Source organism: Idiotropiscis lumnitzeri, chromosome 1 (genome assembly GCF_059441095.1).
Source record: "Idiotropiscis lumnitzeri isolate Australia: NSW breed Sydney's pygmy pipehorse chromosome 1, RoL_Ilum_1.0, whole genome shotgun sequence".
Classification (NCBI taxonomy): Eukaryota; Metazoa; Chordata; class Actinopteri; order Syngnathiformes; family Syngnathidae; genus Idiotropiscis; species Idiotropiscis lumnitzeri.
In genome coordinates this window covers 22,240,859-22,261,231 of record NC_142391.1, presented here as the reverse complement: position 1 = coordinate 22,261,231, position 20,373 = coordinate 22,240,859, and the positions used below count along the sequence as shown (strand labels likewise).

Genomic DNA, 20,373 nt, shown 5'->3' with positions numbered 1-20,373 from the left:
AAAATTACGGGAACAAAAGTGCTAATTTCCGTTAGGCAGTCTACAGCATTTTACATACGCTGCACGTGCTAGCATGAGTGTTAGCAGACTTTTGTGATATGAAATGATATTTGGTTCATCATTTTGAAGTTTGTGTTGTCCAGGATGAGGATGGAATATGGATTCCACTAAGTGGTTTAATAACACTTCATGTTTAATGGATGAGCTTCCATGTTAGCATCCCCCAAGAAGAAACAAAACATCATAAATTAGCGACTTGGCAACTCGGAGGACAGATGGCGTCAACGACAGCTAAGCTCAGGGAAACGTTTGAGGTTTGTTCCAGCAGATGTCCTCGCCTTCCTCCGGAATGTCCTCAACATTGTGTCGCACGTCCTGCAGATGGCAATGATCGAAGTCCGGCAGACAGACATTCCCGAAATATAAGCAGGACCTGCTCCAAGTTGTAAGCAGACACTTTGATTCTCCAAAGAACATCTCATCAACAACTCAGTGGACAAACATAGCCCTAAATTCCAAATTTTTGTCAGTTTTGTCACTTGCTCCTTAACACTTCTTCCTACCAAAAATGTCATTTGACACTTTCTGGCTAAATTGTCTTCCTACCTAAAATCACAACTGACTTTTTTTCCCTGTCTAAAATTTTAGTGGACACTTTGTTGCTTGAATCTTAAAATAACTCTTATGAAATACTCCCTGCCCTCAAATATCAGGGACACTTCCTGCTGAAGAGATCCTGCCTTGGAATCGCTTTCTAAAATATCAGTGGACAATTGCTGTCTAAAATCACCCTAAAATTTCCCTGGACGCATTTTGCCTAAATCTTATTTTCTTGGCATTTTTTTAACTTCCTAAAATCTTACTAAAATCTTAGTGGACACTTCCGCCGTTAAATCTCCCCCAAATCCCAGAGAACACTTCCTGACTAAACTACTAACTGAAACAAATAAACAAATCAATTGATATTTCCTGCTTCCAGCCGTTAAATCTCCCCCAAATCCCAGAGAACACTTCCTGACTAAACTACTAACTGAAACAAATAAACAAATCAATTGATATTTCCTGCTTCCAATGATTTCCTGTCTAATATATCAAAGGACAATCTGTGCCTAAAAATATCTTACTTCCAAAAATGTCAGCGCACAGTTCATGCATAAAATCGCCCTACAATCACTGTCTGCCCAAAACTTTAGAGGACACTACCGACCTAAAATAACTTTTTGGCTAATATTCCAGTGGACATTTCCTACCTGATTGCTTTACCTGCAACATTGACTACGTTTACATGCGGTCATTATTTGGGTTAAAAGGACGCTTCATTGACGTTAACATTGACACTTATATAATATTATTGTTTTTTTTGTTATCAGATTTACGGAAAATTGCCATGTGATCACCTCCACAAAATCAAAAATATCGATTCGCCACTAACACTTGCACAGGCTGAAGAGTAAGAACGAGCACATAAACCCCGACTGGTTATATTTCGGGCATTGAGCTACGCTATAGTCGTGTCAACTTTCAGGAGGCAGACGGCGGATGGCAGCGGCATCAGGTGGGCATGAATCTTTCTCCCCGCTGCTTCACTCCACGGCTAAATGTAGGATAACGGCACGGCTAATAACAATTAGCTTCAGGCCGTTAAAACAAAATGCATTAGCACAACAAAATTAGCGCTTTAGTGATACATTAAGGGTGAAATGCTGATTTTTGAAACATTCGGAATACACGCGTAGAGATACTCACGATTTAAAGGCGATGCAATTGACATTACTTCTGTTAGGTTACGTTCTACGGTCAATAAAAGACATTCTTGTCACTCTCCATAGGAATAAAACAGTCGGTTTTCTCCCCGCTCCAAAAATGTTGTGTCATACTTTGACGAGCTTTCGCCATGTTTTGTTTAACACTAATTGTGGAAACGCCGGACATACAAGCACTTTATGTACTACAAAGACCAAGATTCCTTGCGGTTGAGCATGCGCAGAGTGTCCAGGAATGATCGAAATTTTAAAATCCCAAATACGGGCATATTTGGGTTATTGCGCGCGTTTACATGGCTTTTAAAAACCTGAATACCGCCAATATTTTAATTATAAAAGGGTCATTGACTGAATGTAAGAGTAGTTGTTGTATTTGTTTGACGTGGCACTTACTACTTACAGTTCAGCTGTCATGTTGGTTCTCTGCCACCGCCCAGAGGTTCAAAGTAGTATTACAGTACACATGTCACCTCCTCCACAGTGAGCAAACGCACCAATTTCATGTAAAGTGACTTTGATTTTGAGTTAGAAACCAATAGTCGAGTAAAGTGGTAACCAGACCTGCTTAGTACCATCCCTCATGTGATGTCATCACATAGCAGCGTTTGTGTTGGGCGCACACACTCAAAAGAAAGAAAGAAAGGACGAAAGAAAGAAGTGGGTCACAGCCTGCAGCTGTGCCAAAACACAGTGTGAACTGTCGTGTGTTGTTCTGAGTTTTGTGACCTCTTAAGTCTGCAAGATCTGCTGATGTTATCGTTGCTTCTCAAAAACAGGAAAAAGTTGCCAAAGACGCTGTGAAAGATGATAGGGTCTATGCCAACGTCGTTACTATTTTATTTACAATTTACCTATTTGTAGTATATTCACACAATCATGTCACAATAATCCATAAAGAACAACTACATTAATCGCTACATGCACAACTATTGTATGTACAGGATACAACATGAAATGCATGAAACAACATACAACTACATAAATGACTTTATATACAATTAAATACAAAACAGGACATCTATTGTGGGATTACGACAAAGTACCTCATACATATGGAAAAGGGTTTTATGGTCCGATAAAACCAAGGTTGAACATTTGGCCATAATTTAGGTTTGTTTGGCACAAATGAAACACTGTTCATCATCATCATCATAAAATAAATAAATACGAGGGCTGTCAAAATTAAAGCGTTAACTCAGGTGACTAATCCAACATTTTTTAACTCAGTTAAATATTTTAACTCAATTGACTCACTTTGATTTACTTCATAAATAATGTACATACTTTGCCAATATTGTGCCATATTAGCTGTTCATCTTTAGCACTTCTCAGAACAAAACATCACGTTCAAGTGACCACTGGGCCTTGCAAACCAAAACTGCTGGAGTGCGGCGCTTGTGGGCAGTTTTGAGAAATGTTTCGACGAAAAATGCCTGTAAAGATGTCTCCATTTAGATTGTATTCAAGAATCAAAGACATCTATTATAACAATCTGAATGATTCCGATTCTGATTCTAAATATACTTCATATTTGGTGATTTTGCATCAATTCCAAGATATTATTCAAGTAAATATCTGTTCCAAGCGTCGCAAAAAAATAGTAGTTGAAAAATGTGATTCATCGCAATTAATCATGGAATTTTATTGCGATTAATTAGTTAAAAAAAAATAATCACTTGACAGCACTAATAAATACATACATTTAAAAAAAGTCAGTTGGAGGTTATTTTGAACAGTTTGAGATTGCAGTCAATGTTAACAGAAAACCTTCTGGCTTCTAACTTTATACATAACTATGTATAGATCTATATATAATTATGGTATACAACTACAACTGCATAGAGTATTGTGTACGTTTTGCAATATGCAACTATGTACGCACGAGAACGTAAAACTACACAATTCCATACATGCCTACATGTATGTATTGCTATATGTCAAATAATTACAAATACCGTATCACTGCATAATTATGTGACTGACTACATTCATATCAGTTCATTTTCTTCAAGATGTTGACAGGACAGGAAGTGTAGTAAGACTGACAGCTCCCCCCCTTATGTGTGTATTTGTGCGTGTGTTTGTGTGAGTGTCTGCGTGTGTCAGGAAAGTGAAGCGTTAGTAACGCCCGTCACCTCATTGCACCAACAAATCAAACTTAAGGGCGTGTGTGACAGGAAGTAGACTCATTCTGCCTGTGTGTGTGTTTTAGTGTGTCAGTGGATGAAGAAACTGTGTCGCGTGAACATGAAGAAACACAAACACTGTAAGTTCAACATTTAAATTATGCTTTTACAAGCTCATATAAACTGTCCATGTGTGTGTGTGTTGAGGCAAACACATGGCTTGACTTGCCTGTGTGTTGTGTGTCTGCTGGTTTACAACCATTTGCGGGTCATTGTGAGCGTCGCACAGTGGTGCTGTTGTGTAGCATGAATGGACAGTCAGTCAGTGCACGTCTCCTCATCTTTTTTTTTCCCCCAATGCACCGGGTATCACTGAAATCATTCATTTCCATCTTGAAAAAGCCCGCCATCGCTTAAATTAAATAATTCATACGCTTATTTGCATTGTTGTCCTTTCAGCTCCGCTCTCAAAATAGCAGGATTTTATTACTGCTTTTTTAAGAATGGAAATCAATAATAAGACAAGTAGGAATTAAAAAGAAAAGAATTAGGGCTGTCAAATTTAAAGCGTTAACTCAAGTGATTAATCCAATTTTTTTTAACTCAGTTAAATATTTTAACTCAGTTAACTCAGTTTGATTTACTTAAAAATAATCATTTGCATACTTTGCAAACGTTGTGCCATATTAGCTGTTCATCTTTAGCACTTCTCAGAACAAAGCATCGCGTTCAAGTGACCACTGGGCCTTGCAAAGCAACACTGCTGGAGTGTGGCGCTTGTGGGCAGTTTTGAGAAATGTTTCTGAGAAAAATGCCTGCAAAGATGTCTCCATTTTAGATTGTATTCAAGAATCAAACAACGCTATTAGAACAGTCTTTGAATCAAATGTACTTCATATTTTGGTGGTTTTGCATCAATTCCAAGATATTATACAAGTAAATATCTGTTACAAGCTTTGCAAAAAAATAATAGTTGAAAAATGTGATTAATCCGTTTAATCGTGGATTTTATTTGTGATTAGTTAGTTAAAAAAAATCACTTGAAAGCGCTAAAAAAATATGTGACAAAAATGGTATCATACAGCACTACAATAGAAAAGGCATTTAAAAATATGTACATATTTATCTATTGGATGACATTCAACACACAAATACACTCCAGTCACCTATAAACCTTTCATAGTAACATTTTATACCTCACTTGTATACATTTGACTTGCACTCTCAGTTTTGTTTGAAACACATTAGCTACTATTTGTTTTTGAACAAAGAACTCCATACCGTACCTTTAATTAACAAACTGGAGACATTTGATGGAAGACTGGCAGATGCCAAAATAAAGTGCATTTACAGCAATGTGACGAAGTTACTGGTAAACTGCTAAACAGTGAGCTGTGCAACTGCTCTTTAATGTTTGTGCAACACGATGACAATAAAGTCTATTCTAGTGTTTGGGCCCCTCAAAGTCTATAAATCTATATTTAAGTGAATCTCAAAGTATCCCTACGTGTTTTCCCACTGTAATTGGTCCCAAGGGTAGGTCGGAAGTTGGTCGGCAGTTTGGGAACAGAATCCATGACAGTTTCCGTCAGGAGAATGAGGAGAAGTATAACATTCCTGGGATGACCCCCCCCCCCCACACACACACACACACACACAAGTGTTATGTTCGCTCTTTTTTGTAATTGTGTGCACCGCTACTTTGCACAATGGAAATCAATCAAACAAAAAGGAAATATTCACATGAAATGAATGTAACCTGCAAGTAACGTGATGGCTCCTCTTGGCACTTATTCATGATAGCCTCCAAGTCGCGCAAAAGAAATCTACATGACTAGAAATAATCCAGTTTAAAAAAAAAAAACTCCACGACATGCTCACAGGCACATGTATAATTGAAATGTAGGCTACAAGACTAGAAATAAATTGTGTAAAACCAAAACTGTCCACACGTGGATTCAGTATTCGTGTCATATGACAAATGTGAGGTCCAAATGTTTTTCATCATATTTGCCACAGACTAACTCAAATGCAGTCAAAAAAAGGTAACACACAGGTGCATTAAGCGTGAAATTTACTTGTACATGATTGTCATTCATAATAACTGCTGACTTGCATATTAGAAATGAACAAAATGAATAGAAATAATCCAGTAAAGCAATGTAGTCCACCTATGCCCCATTTGCTGGATCCTCTCGCTAGCTCTTCATTACAGGCTATCTTGCACAACGGAAATACACGTAATGACTACCAATAGCAAGAATTCACTCAAAATAACAGAAATCAAATCATCTCTCGCATGGCAGCCGCTGGCTGGTTTGGGAGTCTGGCCAACCTCACCCTCCGTCGCCAGTCCTCCCGACGCAAGGCTTCGGCCCCGCCGCAGGACGGGAGCCGGACCTGGCCCGCTGACGACACGGAGTCCGGCCCCCAGCCGCGAGGCTACGCCCGCTCCAGTGCCATGTACACCCACGTGGGAACAGTGCCTCGCCGAGACAAGCAACTGAGCAGGATGAACACGGAGGAGGAGGGAGAGGGCGAGGCGAGGACCGTGACGGCGGCGGACCATGTGCGGGACTCCCCCCTTCTCGGCGCTCTATCCAGCCTCAGCCTCAACACTGTGGAGCAGCCCAGCTGTGCTGCGGCTCCACCGGGCATGAACCAAACTGCTCCGGCTGTGCAGGACGTGCATAAAGGTGCTCCGCTTGAACGAGATGCGTCCAAAAGTGCTCCGGCTCCACAGGACCTGTATGTGCACATGGACGCCTTAAGTGGCACAGTTCGCCGGCAGGAAACCACAAAGATCTCACAGGAAGTGGAACATTCGCACAGGTGAACAGTTATAAAGAAAAACATTGGCACTTTTTCTGGTGCATCTAATGCAAAATAACACTACTACTACTACACTCCATTCTTCTAGGAACTAACAAACTAGGTCACTAAATAACTCACACTGGCACTCACTAAATACTAACTCATCAATCTGAAATGCAAAACGTTAGTAAATACGAGGTCGGTAGCTGAGAAACTAAGTAAATAGACAACTTGTTAATTAGTCAAATTAATGAATATCGATCTCATAACTAACTAAACAACTAACTAACTAACTATCTAACTGGTGCACTCATTCGCTCATCTGTAACAGCAAACATTACATACTAGCTAATTAACTTGTTAACTGACAAAGTCATCTTGTAACTACCACTCACTCACTCAACAAATACCTAAAAAACTTAAAAGGACCAACGCCTAAAATTATAGTACCTAACAAATTCACTAACATACTCTCACTCACAAATTAAAATCTTTAACAACTAACTCATTAATTCACCCACTTACTTTTAATCATTACAAATCTATTAATTAGGAATGAAGGAATCAATCAATAACCAGGCCAATCGCAAAAAGAGACTTGTTTCTCATGAACTTGACATCTGTTGTAGCTACCATGGGAACACAGCTGTGTGTTGACTTGCGTGTCTCTTTACGTGTGTGCGTGCGTGCGCGTGCGTGTGTGTGTGTGTGTGTGTGTGTGTTTGTGTGTCTGTGTCATAAGAATCAGGAAGTGTAGTAAAATGGATGCTACTTGGGGGACTTCCTGTGTGAGATGTTCCCCGAGGAAGTCGTGAAATCACTAACAAACATGCGTAGTACAAATCTTGCAGTTTTTACATGCAGGACATCTTTTTTTTTATTTTGCATACTTGGTACATGCCAGTGACATAACATATTTTTAAAAACTTTTTTGTTTGTTTTCAGTCAAACGGACGGCGGTGGCGAATACGTGAAGGTGAGAGTTATCTTGCTTCTTCTTGGCTCGGCTGGTGGTAGCAGTGACACACTTATACACACACAAACACACCCACACACAAACAAAACTAAGAACGTGTGTGCGTGTGTGGGGGTGTGCGTAAGGACACAAAAGCCTCTCTGAGTGATATACCCCTTCCTCACTCATGTTGCCGCGGTGACCAGGCCAAGACTCCAATGTGGAGGCTCTGCCTATTGTGGTCCTCGTTGGCATCCGCACCCCCACCCTGAGCGTGGATGCCAACAGCGGGTCCACAGGCTTCTCCTGGTTCTGTCTCAGTCACTTACGATGATGTCCTCCAAGTTCTCCAAGGACAAGACATTGTGGCTGGAGAGGCAGTTGCAGGAGGAACTGAAGCTGAGCGCCGCCAACCTGAGGAGCCACGCTTGGTACCATGGACCCATCACCCGACAGGTACGATGCACACGCAGTCTCCGCTTGACTGCAGCACTTGGTTTTTAGGCTACCAGTAGTCTCCTCTCATACCCTCATCGAGAAATAAACTACAGGAGACTCTAGTTTGTTAGCTTAGCCTGTTGTTGTGTTTTAGCTCTTTGATGAAATGCTTCATTTTTAGGCTGATCTTTGTCACCTTTATCAATTCAAATTTGTCTTCTTACCTTGGTCAACACTTGTTTTTCAGCTTAGCGTGTAAAGTATAATACTGTACAGTCGCTACGTGGCTGCCGCATCCCAAATTTATCCTGTCCATCGTCTCCTCTTGAAAAAAAAAATGGTCTTACTTACAGTTGCACTTTGCCCTTAGTCTCTCCAGTAAAATCTGACTCCTTATCACCAACCACATGGAAAGCCATTGTTGTCGTTTGTTAGTATTGTTGCATTTTGTCCTCAGTCTCCTCTCGGTTAAAAGTCGGCTTCCTTATTACATACAAAGTACAACAACCAAATTTCAGGAAGCAAACGGACTGTTCTCCTCAGGTGTCCGAGAGCCTGGTGCTGAACCAGGGGGACTTCCTAATCCGGGATTCTGAGTCCAGCACAGGCGATTTTGTCCTCACGGTCTGCTGGGACCACAAGACCAATCACTTCCCCGTCCGGACCACGGCGGTGCACTGTGGGGTCCACTGCAGCCTGGACCAGGAGGTGTTCGACTCGCTGCCCGCCTTGGTGCGTTTCTATGCGGGCAGTCGGGCACCTCTGACCCGCTGGAGCGCCGCCAAGATCCAGCGGCCAGTCAACAGGACGCTGCCGCTGAGCTACCTGAAGACGGTGATTGGTCCGGTGCCAGTGTGTCACGCAGAGGAGGTCTGCTCCAAAAGGTTTGCAATTTGGTCATTTGCATGGATCCTTCACCCCCTAGAACATTTTTTTTAATCTGCCCCTGAAGCCAGTTTGACTTAGCAATATGAAATTTGGTTGGAATGTCGATCATGAGTTGACCCACAAAATAGTCTCAGGAAACCACGCTTGAAACGACGCATTTTGCGGTCAGATAGGCCTCGACTCAACCACAAAAAGTGTTTAAAAATTCAACCCCTGAAGCCAGTTTGACATAGCAACTTGAATTTTCATAATAATGTCTATTATGAAAAGACCCAAAAAATAGTCTCAAGTCACCTTGCCTGAAAAGACACAGGAGGACGGCCATTTTAGTGGACATTTTAGGGTCAATTAAAATTCACTTGGCAACATGCAATTAGGTCGACATGCCTTTATCATGACTCGACCCACGACAAAGTCTTAAGAAGCCCTTCTATAAAGCACCCAGGATATCAGCCATTTTGGCCTGAAGTGGTCATTTCAACTCACTTTGGACATTTCCAGGAATTGGAGAATTGCACGCATAAAATTGAGCATTAATAATGATTATTGATAACATGTTTCCTTCCGTCTGCACACAGCCTCTCGTCTTTGCACCGAAGGGACCACCAACAACCTGCGCTCTCCTCTTCTGCTGACGACATCTGTGACATCAGTGAGTTTAACAGCATTTTATCAGATTCTACTCATCTGTCAATCAATCCCAAAATGTTGTTCTTAATATTACCCGTTGCATGTTTTAGTCATTTTGACTTTCTAAAACAATTGTAATTTTTTTTTTAACTTTGAAATGGGTCCACGTGACCCACTGCATTTTAACATAGTAAAATAATAACATTTATAATATAAATAATAATGACATTTTGAAATTATTTAAAGTATTCAAAATGGAAAGAAAAGAAAATCAGGATAGCGAATATTTTTTTATTTGATTCTCTTTGACTTTTAATTAATTAATTAATTAATTAATTTATGTATTTATTTTATATTGTCTTGATTTACAAACTTTGAAATGGGGCTATAAGACCCACTCTATGATTTGGTCATTTTTGACATAAAACAAAAACCCACCGTTTATCCTGATCAGGATCACGATTACGGTGTTCTGGAGCCTATCTCAGCTAATTTAGGCCTTAAAAAGGTGGTCTACATCCTGAGCTGGTTGCCAGTCAGTTGCAGGGCACATATAGAGGCAAACCATTACACTCATAGTCACACTGTCACCGAGTCGGTACTGAACCCGCACTGACTGCACCAAAGTCAGGCAAATGCACCACGACAACATCAGTGACTCAATTGAAAAAGAAAATAAAATCCCCAAAATAGGAACAGAACAAATATTAATGAAACACACCAAAAAACTATTTAATTGATTATTTTTCTCTTGATTTTTAAACTTTGAAATCCATAAATTTGTCATTCTCGGAGGGTTACTCATTTTATAAACGACATGGTTTTCGCGAGGCACACGGCAGTAAAAGTAACTCCAATAAATCAAAAAAATCAAACTGTAATTCACAATGTAAACCCACGAGGATTTTTACAGAAAAGTGAGAAATTAAAGCACAGTGGGTGCATCATTCCTTTTTCAACTTGCTTCGGTTAAACAAACATCGCCACAGGAATTTTAGCACCATCACGCAGATGCCGGCGACGCTTAAGGCCACGGCTGTCAGAAAGGCCGCTACGTCCAGGCAGTGATACTGTATAGTGGACATCTTGTAAGACTCTGTCCTCAGGTGTGGCGCCCCCTTGTGCCTTATGACGAATTCAATCCAGAAGACAGCGCGGCTTAGCGCGGTCATAGGTTGGTCCTGGTGCAGCGCTGACAGTTGCCGCATCTTGTCGGCGTAGGACGGCTGGTACAGGACTTCCTGTAGGGCCTCTAGGAATTTCTCCTGGTTCACTGTGATGATATCCAGCACCTTGGCTACCCCCCTAGCTTCCATCCGGAAGAAGTTGTCGTGTTGGTCGAACATGAGCGGGAGGCCCACTAGGGGGACACCGTGGTAGATGGCCTCCTGGATGCCGTTGGTGCCGCCATGTGCTACAAAAACCCGGGTTTTAGCGTGGCCCAGGAGATCATTCTGCGGAAGCCAGTCCACGATAAGCGTGTTGTTTCCCAGGCTGGATGGACGCTTTCCCTTGTGCCTCCAGATCACCTTCTGGGGGAGCCGGGCGAAGGCGGCGGCGATTCCATCGGTAATATCTTCTGGGAGGTCTGCCACGAGAGTTCCGAGAGTCATCACTACCACCCCGTGCTCCCCGGAGCTCTGCACAAAGTCCTCCAGCTCGGCAGGGAGCGGCCTTGCCGGCTTGCATTGAAAACCAGACATGTAGACCACGTTGGGCATTGTGGGCCTCGGGAACTCAAAGGTGAAGTCGTTCCTCATCAGCCAGATGTCAGCCGACTGGAAGAGCTCCATGTAGTGCACATCCGGACCAAAGTACCGGTGGACAAATGGTTTATAGGTGGCATCCGACACGTACCAAATCTGCCAACGCGTGAACAAGTAGTACATGACATTCTTGAGACGATCCGCGAATGTCATCTTATCTGTCAACTTGACTCCCGGGATGGGGATGTAAGACAAGGGCGAGGGTGCAATGGCTTGATGCGCCTCACCCTGGATGGTCCAGCGGACATTCAACACCAAGGGCAGACCCAGACGGCGAGCCAGGAGAACTCCCCCACCTATTGCAGGGTCAGCCAGAACTACCTCGTAGTTGGCTTCCTGTAGATTCCGCATCATCTCCCGGTCCTCAAAAACGTTGGCCATCATGTCCACTGCTTGCTGGTTTATGTTGTAGAACTGGTGGACCAGCTCGTACTCCAGCGCCAGCCGCTTCCACAGGGAGGCACCGTCCCGTTGCAAGTGGAGCATCCGGATAACAAAGGAGCCAAAGCCGACCTTATCAAACCCGCTTGAGAAGTGCAGAGTGATGGTCTTGTAGAGGTGCGAATCGGGTTTGATGTACCAGCTGTCGACGGGTCGCAGCACGGTGATGTCATGGCCCCGGGCGTGGAGCTCCTCGATCAGGACCTTCATGTTGATCCAGTGACTGCCATCTACGGGGAAGACCAGGATCTTGCCACCCGCAACACCACCGCCAAAAGCACAGAGCAGCGCTGCCACAGTCAGCAGCATCAGCTGGGACATGTCTGAGGCGTGACTCTGTGGAGAAAATGTCCAGATTAAATCTAATTAAATTAGTCAGTTAAGAGTGCTCCATCAAAAATGGAGTCAGACTCAAAGCACCATGCCAAGTCAGCCTGTACCGTTTGATTTGGTATGATGTGCGGTTCAATCACCATCCATTAGCCGAGCTGCTTCTCCTCACCAGGGCGGCGGGCACCCGTTCAACAGTGTCATTCAAATTGGCATGGTTCGAATATAAAATATTCGGTGCGAGTCTGTCGAGTTCAGTATCGTTTGATTCAAAACGGTTTGGTATGATTATGCATGATATGATTCAATAGGCTTTTGTGTCATTTGGTACTATTTGGCGTTCTTCGGTGTGGTTTGATTGGGTATGATTCGGTATAATTCTGTACGGTTCACTTTGGTTCGGTATGATTGCTGTCATTTGGTTCCGTTTGAGTCGGTGCAGTTTGTAATGAACCAGGATGTTTTTGAACAGTCATTTACGATTTGTTACATTTCAGTCTTGTTTGATTCAGTGGTACGTGTCATTCGTTCGAGTTTAGTGCATTTCTTTACAATCTGGTTTGATAAGGTTAAGTATGATTCAGTTCATCGTGTTTCCAGATGATTCAATGCGGTTTTTTTTTCAGTACAGTAAAATGTTACGTTACAGTGCAGTGTGTTTTGATGAGGTACAGTGTGATTTTTACAGTATAGTTCAGTACAGTATGTCCTCACATTGGAGCTCTTCCGTAAAGTTATGCTATGATGTGCATTTTTCATTTAAGGGATTCTTTACTTTGACGCTATTCTGCTGGTATGATGATCCTATTTATGCCCTCAAGTGCACATGCTGTCGTGAATGAACCAAACGTCACTCATTTCACACAGACAAACACACATGCACACAGACTTGTTGCCATAATTCCTCATACTCTACTTGCATAACAAGCTTCCTGATTGCGCAATGACAACACTGGGCGGGAATTGCAGGGCACGAGATCCCACAAGGCTGTCCGAGTTGTTTTCCCCTTCATGCTCCTCTCGTGTTACTCCACAACTCCGAGCCGAACCCTTTGCTGTTTACCGATGCCCCAAGCAGAAGCCTTTGCCGGGTGCGAAGGTCAGGAAGCCATCCGCGAGATTGATGTTGCAAACGCTAATTAGAAGCAGTCACATGTTCGAGTCTAGTGACGAAGGAGCCGAACTCTAAGCGTAATGTGTAACAGCCGTTATAGATATCTTATTGCAAATAAACATAAACGCAAAATAAATACTAAACAAATATTACCCATACTTAATTCATATAAATGATAATACGTGTAATATATATTTATAAATTTCTGATTTAAACAAAATATTATAAATATGATATAATAGTTAATAAATGTGAAAAATATACAGCGATTGGCTGTTTAGGGTGCACCCGCCTACTGGCTGAAGACGGCTGTGATAGGCTCCAGCACGCCTCGGGGAGGAGAAGCGACTTTGATACTGGATAAAAAATATATGAATGATGCATAATGATATCATAATCATATACATTAATAAATCAAATAGCAAAGTCTTCATTAAAAAATATTACAATGAACATAAATAATCATATAAACGAGGTATAAAAACATATTGTATAAATGATCATGTAAAATTATCAATAAAAAACATATTAAAATATAAATGCTCCTTAAAAATAAACTACAACCGTTTCTACATAATAACTGACAAATTATTGCAATTACATCCATAAATAAAATTGTCCATAAATTTATTTTTATATTATATATATATATATATATATATATATATATATATATATATATTCATATTATTATAAAATTCATATAAATAACACGAATAAATACTAAATTATAAAAATATATAATAAAAATAGTAAGAAAATGGATCAGTGATTTATAATAATAAGAGGAATAAGAATAGAACAAAAGTAAGATTATGAAGATGAGGGAGACGGAGAAGAATTTGATTAAGTATTTGAATAAAAAACTTCCTTCTTAAGAGAAAAAGAACGAAAAATAAGAATTTAATATCGTAATTCAAAGAGTTACCAGAGTAAATTAAAATATTAATCTTTCGCAAGGGCAACATTTTGATCCTCGAAAGCACGTCTCCTGTTCCCACAAAAAATGTTTTTCTAAGTCAAAAAAGAACAGATTGGGTTCCTCTGTCACACACTTCTTGTAATCTCGGACTGTAACTCAACACATGCATACAAAGCATTACTTTTAACACTTTTGTCCTGACAATAACATCTTTTTTGGAACATTTTCTGCCCAACAAATAACAACAAAAAGCTTTCAAGCTAAACTGGATAAACATCTGGCAGCCATGTGGAGTATCTTCCACATTAAACTGACGTGCGGCGAAAAGACGCTTTGACTTACCGAGAGCGAGCGTGCGTGTGTGCACAGGACGGCCTTTGCGGATCGACTGAACACTGCCAGCAGGAAGTGGATTCCACTTCACTTTCTCCAACGGCCACATGACGTGGATTACATAAGTGCCCATTCTAGATAAGAGCGTATTTACTCGGATTTACCTGGCATGTCCTCGTTTTTCAACACAGGAGATATCAAAGGTGAAATTGATTTTTTCCAATTAAACAATGTTAGCTTTCCAATTTTACTCTTGAATTCTTTTATTCAAATTAAGAATGAATTGGCTATTCAATAACAATACCATTCAATTTGAATTGTGTCGTATTATCTCCTAGATGAGCGTTAGTGACATTTTTAAATCTCCACAATCCAAAGGTATTGTTGAAAATGAGAAATGAATTCCATTGCCGAATTGAATCCGAACGTGGAAAATTGGTTAAAACTGTAAACACCCAGTTTATGTTGTATATCAATATTGAATTGCACCACTGTAAATGACAAAATAGTTCTTGAACTGAATCAAAACAGTGTCATGATTTTATTGCATTATTTTTAAATCCATTTTAAAATCAGATGTTTTCTGCCTTTAAAGGGAAGAAATACGATTTTTTTCAAAATCTAATTTCAACGTTAACTGAAAAGAAGAGTAACATTCAACCGAATGACCCTTAAGGTTTATCAGAGGGTGTGTGTACATGTGTGTGCACGTGCCGTAAATTGAAGGTCTCTCCCGCGTGTCGTCAACCTGAGCTTACCTTTCAATCCATTAAAAGCTGCCCTTAAAAGAAGTTGGTGGGCTCCATAAAACGCAGGTGTGAAGTAAAAGAGGCTACAAGTTTCTTGCAACTGCTTCACACCTGCGTTGCATTCGTCCTTCTGCAGCTCTTCGGTCCACCACTGTCACCCCATCGCCATCCCGTTCCAAAAGTTTGGATCCTGCTCTTCCTGAACTTGAGCCGGACATCCAGCCGCCAGACTCGGACGGAAGCTGCTACACGGAGCTCTACCCGGGCTCCCAAGGCTTCGTGGAGAGACTCCGTGACGAGGGAGGTCAGAGGGAGGTGGACGTTTACCTCTCTCCCGTGGTGGAGACGGCTTCATCCTTCATTCCCAGCAGCTACCACTCGCCACTGATGCCTGGAGAGAACAAGCCCCTGGAGGTGCGCATCCTGCAGCGGGTGAAGGAACTCCTGGCTGGGGCGGACCCGCAGACGGCTGCCCGACACATCACCAAGTGGGATTGCACGGTACAGACGCTCCTACATTCCGCTGAACAATTGGCTGATAAATAATTACCGTATTTTACGGACTATAAGCCGCTACTTTTTTCCTAGATTTCGAACCATGCGGCGAACACAAAGGTGCGGCTTTTCTGTGGATTTTTCTTTCACCGGCAAGGGCGCTCTATAGTTATAAATAAAATATCTCAATTTTTTTCTCTTGGGTCTGTTCTGTTTTAATTAGCAAAGTTGTTGCTGTGTTAAAAGGCACTGTTTTAACAATCTGTTTATGTACCTTTATGTGCATTCACAGTGCAAAATCATTCTGTACATGCAGTAAACAACTAATTTTTTTCAACATAGTAAACTGCGGCTTATAGTCTGGTGTGGCTTCTATATCATTTTTTTTTTTTTCCAATGTTGCATGTTTGCATATGGGAGAGCTGGGCAGTCCATCCCGGGGGTGGAATGGTCCGGCCCTCCGTGAGGGGTGACAAATTTTAAAAAAGGGCTCTATTCAGTAAGGCCTGAGGTGTATTTTAGTTGGACCCTCATGCCACCATAATACTCTCATAATAAGGTAAGCGGATTTGAACAGTAAAATAGCCAGCAAATGATTTTTATAGGATAATAAAGGACATCTTTATCTTTATCTTTATCTTTATCTTTATATTTATCTTTATAGGGATTGTGCTACTGCCCACCCTGTGGTAACGGTATGTCCCAGTAGCAGGTGGTCGACTTTTTTTTATTAATTTATTTATTTTTTTCTATGTGGGGCGACAATTTTTATGAATAAGTCCGGACAGTCGAGGTCGATAAGTCGGACTGGTAACTAGGTCGCGGCCGTAGGGCAGGGGACTGACCAGCAAACAAGGGTCAAGTTCCCAGCTTTTGGAAATGATAAAATTTGATGACTTACTAGTTTTTGTCTCTGATAGGTCGCACGCATCCTGGATGCAAGTCCGGAGATGCAACGGATGATGGGAGTCAGCTCGGGGGTGGAGCTGCTCACGCTGCCGCACGGACAACAGCTTCGATTAGACCTGCTCGAAAGGTGAGTCAAACCCGGACACACCTACCATCTCGACTGATAAGATTCCAAAGGTGAAAACCTGTACTTGGCTATGTTTGTGGCTTGCTCGAGCTCCTAGAAAAAAATAAATAAATAAAAAATAATTAAAAAACACCTCCCTCAGCTTGGTTTCTTAAGGCGCTTTTGAGGGTCACCTCAAGCAAGAAATTTCATGTTGCCCAAATTAACTGCCTTTGGTCGTTGAAATTCTCCAAAATCTGGAGAGCAAGTTTGCTTTTGAAAGACCACTAGAAATATCAAAAATGAGGGCAATGAATGTTCCCCAAAACTGTAGGAGTAGTACCTGTCACAAGTTCATGTGCGGAGGACACAAACCCAGGGAAGTGAGGTTGGGGTGCAGTTTAGAAATAAATTAATTCATGGAAAACAACTTCTGGTACTGGGATAATACTAAAGTGTAAAACAACAAGGATCAAAGAAGCTACACACACACGCTCACGTTTGCTCATGTTGTATATGCGTAACGCAGGCTGCATACTATGGCCACCATGTTGGCGGTGAATGTGTTGGGATGCACCGGCACCACAGAGGAACGAGCCTGCGTTCTGCACAGAATGATCAGCATCGCCGCCGAGCTCAAGGGCAACATGTGCAACATGTTTGGATTCTCTGCCGTTATGAGAGCACTGGAGCTGCCGCAGGTACACTGCACTTAGCAAAGGTCTTTTACACTGTCAAGATGAAGCATTTTTGTGATTTCAGAAGTTATACTCAGAGACAGTTGTATTATTTGCGAGGTATTTGAGATATATAATGCCATACCAGTAATTCAGCTGTTAGAAACGATACGTTAGCTTAACTGACAATTTCGCTTAGGCGCCACGTTCGTAGTTGTGATTCCAGTATTTGGTCGAATGAGTTGGAATGAGGTAACTAGTTACTGTGTCAGAATACATTTTAAAGTAACCCTCGTGTCGTGTCCTGTAATTGAAACAGCTTTCTTCATGCTTCTAATCGGCTAAAACAGTCTTGGTGTATTATTATTAATTGTCACAAGTTTTTGTCAATATCGTTTCTATTTGTCAACCAGGTGACTCGTTTGGAGCAGACGTGGACGACATTACGACAGCGGCACACAGAGTTTGCTGTTCTCTACGAGAAAACACTCAGACCCTTCTTGAAGAGCCTCAACGAGGGCCGAGGTACACAACAGACACCATGCGCTTACGTAATATTAACAATTTGATGACCCTTTCAGGTCACCTTACTAACGCTTGAACATAGTTTTGATTACAAAAAGAGGACGGGACCATCCCCTGCTAAACAATCATCAACAGCTGCTGTCCTAGATGTCAATTCCAAGCGCTTCTCAATTGGGAATTACCTCAAGTGGTTAGCGTCAGCCCATGCACTATTATTTCTCCATCGTGCTTATTTATGATGTTGACGTTTACATCTGTGACAACAGTGCTTTATGGCCTTCTCAAGTCACCTTACTTGCAGTTGAAGCGGGAGAAAGATTAAATTATGGAATTGGGGGGAGCAAAGAGACTGGAGAATGCGGGGATCGATCCCACTACCTCTCGCATGCTAAGCGAGCGCTCTACCAATGAGCTAATTCCCCATTAATGTCTTGTTCCAAGATTTGTCTGAGTATGGAAGACATGCAACGTCAGTACAGTCCAAACTCGAGTTTTGTTCTAATTATTAAACAGAGCGTTTTTTTTAAATATTGCGCTCGACAAACGCTCAGTGTATTTTAAAATAATTCAAACTAATACTAAAACTAATAAAAATTCAACTAAAAAGAAACATCTGTAAAAAAAATAAATAAAAAGAAAGAAAATTGCTATAAAAACTAACCGAAAACAAAAAAACTCAAAGTCAAAACCAAATAAAAATTAACTATAATAACATTTACGAAACAATTATAACCCTGGTTCAGCCACAAAAAAAGATGATATTTAAGACAAATTGTTTTCCCACAAAAAAAGGTGCACTTGGCTCTGAAAATGTTCAGTCTTTCCTTGAGAACACTATTTGTAAAAAAAAAATAAAAAATCAACATGTGACCTGTGCTGCATGTGTGCGATGCAGAAAGCTGCCCTGCGTCCGGGACCACCTTCCCTCACATCCTGCCCCTGCTGTGCCTTCTGGAGAAGAGCGCAGCCGTGGACGAGGGGCCCCAGGGGGCTGAGGGGAACCCGGGGGCCGAGGCGTGGGAGACGGCGGAGGCCGGCGTTGACCTTGACATACTCATGTTTCACCTGGTGGCCGCCAGGAATGTCGCCCAGCTTGGCGCTGTCTTCGCTGCCAACGCTCGCAGCAAACTGCAAGGTAGGAGAAGACTATGAAAGTGCTATATAAATTATATATATATATATTATATAATTTATAGATGACTATTTTAAATATTCAGCATGAATAGTGTTTTTTGTTATTGATTAGCCTTGCAGTCAGTGTACCAATGTGAAACTTGCCAAAACTTGTGTCAGAGTTGGGATTCAAACCCACGGCTACAGAATAGGCTATGACCTAAATGTAGCGCTTTAGGCTGCTCGGCCATCCTGACGTGTGGCCAACCTTTGGTGGTACATTGAACAGCTGTCTATATGCTCCTGTCCTAGCCTTGGAGGAGCAGGCGGACATCTCTGAGGTCTTCCGCACGGATTTCCAGATGCGACTGCTGTGGGGGAGCAGGGGAGCGGCGGAGAGCCAGGTGCGCCGCTACGCCAAATTCAACCAAGTGCTCACTGCCTTATCCTACAGGCTGGAGCCTCCGCTCCGCTGAACCCGAGAACCCTCAATGCGTCAAGAAAAGACCAGGAGTTGCACACTCCATTCGTCTGTGTTGCTAAAACAGCTGAAAAGAGTCTTTGTTGCCATCCTTTTCCTAAAATTGGTTATTTAAATGTCTTAACTACTTTTTATAATGTGTGTCTTATTCATTCAGCACTGGCTTTATTTCAAGGTATCGGGTACTTGTGTCGGCTGCAGATACCAAATAAGTCCTTCTTGCCAGATGGTGTTTGACACGTCGGCGAACCGTCAGAACGAAAGAATGGTCTTTGTTCACAATTAACTGTGTTGTGTTTATTGATAACATTGTTTATTTGATGTATCAAAAGTACTCTTGGTATCGCTACACAGTATCGCTACACAGTATCGATACTCAGTATCGAAGACAGAACCCGCACTGTTGTCAATCTGAAAAAAAGTGGTATTGAGCAGGACTGAAATATATCATTAATAATTAATTGATTTATGGTAGATTATTTTAAATTGTCAAATTAATATTTATTTTGTTTAACAATTGATTTGTGTTCAATAATAAAAATATTCACGAAATAATATTACACAAAGCACATTTTACATTTTATATTGTTACATAATTACATTTTTGCTTTGACAATTACTTTAAAAAATACATTCATTTTAAAAACCGTTGAGCACATTTGTTAACCCTTTTAATTGTCAAAAGGAACATTGAACAACAGTGTTCATAGCTAAATATGAAAGCAACTAAACATAACTTGTCTTTTTTAATTTATTTTACTTAATCTTTGACGTTTTAAACTGTCATGAGATATATGA

The 20,373-nt window shown here is 41.4% G+C and overlaps 1 protein-coding gene, 1 non-coding gene and 1 pseudogene across 4 annotated transcripts; 1 reads left to right on the top strand and 2 right to left on the bottom strand.

The window, feature by feature from the left end:
• Positions 1-1,453: 1,453 nt before the first annotated feature.
• On the top strand, positions 1,454-19,827 carry sh2d3cb (SH2 domain containing 3Cb). 2 transcript variants are annotated; one of them, XM_088288307.1, is made up of 13 exons: positions 1,488-1,555; positions 3,976-4,029; positions 6,196-6,721; positions 7,649-7,679; positions 8,004-8,114; positions 8,640-8,980; positions 9,563-9,636; positions 15,406-15,770; positions 16,685-16,800; positions 17,309-17,480; positions 17,870-17,981; positions 18,877-19,116; positions 19,407-19,827. In XM_088288307.1, exons 1-13 carry the CDS (start codon positions 1,540-1,542, stop codon positions 19,568-19,570), a joined length of 2,322 nt encoding a protein of 773 aa, XP_088144433.1. In that variant the 5' UTR covers positions 1,488-1,539; the 3' UTR covers positions 19,571-19,827. The 2 variants fall into 2 exon arrangements, with proteins under 2 accessions (XP_088144442.1, XP_088144433.1); XM_088288316.1 differs by lacking the exon at positions 3,976-4,029 and having other exon boundaries at positions 1,454-1,555.
• Positions 10,322-14,571, bottom strand: LOC148343752 (UDP-glucuronosyltransferase 2B31 pseudogene; annotated as a pseudogene). The gene is made up of 2 exons (XR_015842105.1): positions 14,530-14,571; positions 10,322-12,157 (listed from the first exon to the last, which is right to left on the bottom strand). The product of XR_015842105.1 is annotated as a UDP-glucuronosyltransferase 2B31 pseudogene (transcript).
• Positions 18,332-18,403, bottom strand: trnaa-agc (transfer RNA alanine (anticodon AGC)). Its single transcript has one exon. It is a non-coding gene; the product is annotated as a tRNA-Ala (tRNA).
• Positions 19,828-20,373: the final 546 nt, after the last annotated feature.

Bases quoted from the DNA above. Each gene is read 5' to 3' on its own strand.
- sh2d3cb (XM_088288307.1), top strand. The intron at 8,115-8,639 runs GTACGATGCACA...TGTTCTCCTCAG, and splicing joins ATGGACCCATCACCCGACAG to GTGTCCGAGAGCCTGGTGCT. The intron at 15,771-16,684 runs GTACAGACGCTC...TGTCTCTGATAG, and splicing joins TCACCAAGTGGGATTGCACG to GTCGCACGCATCCTGGATGC.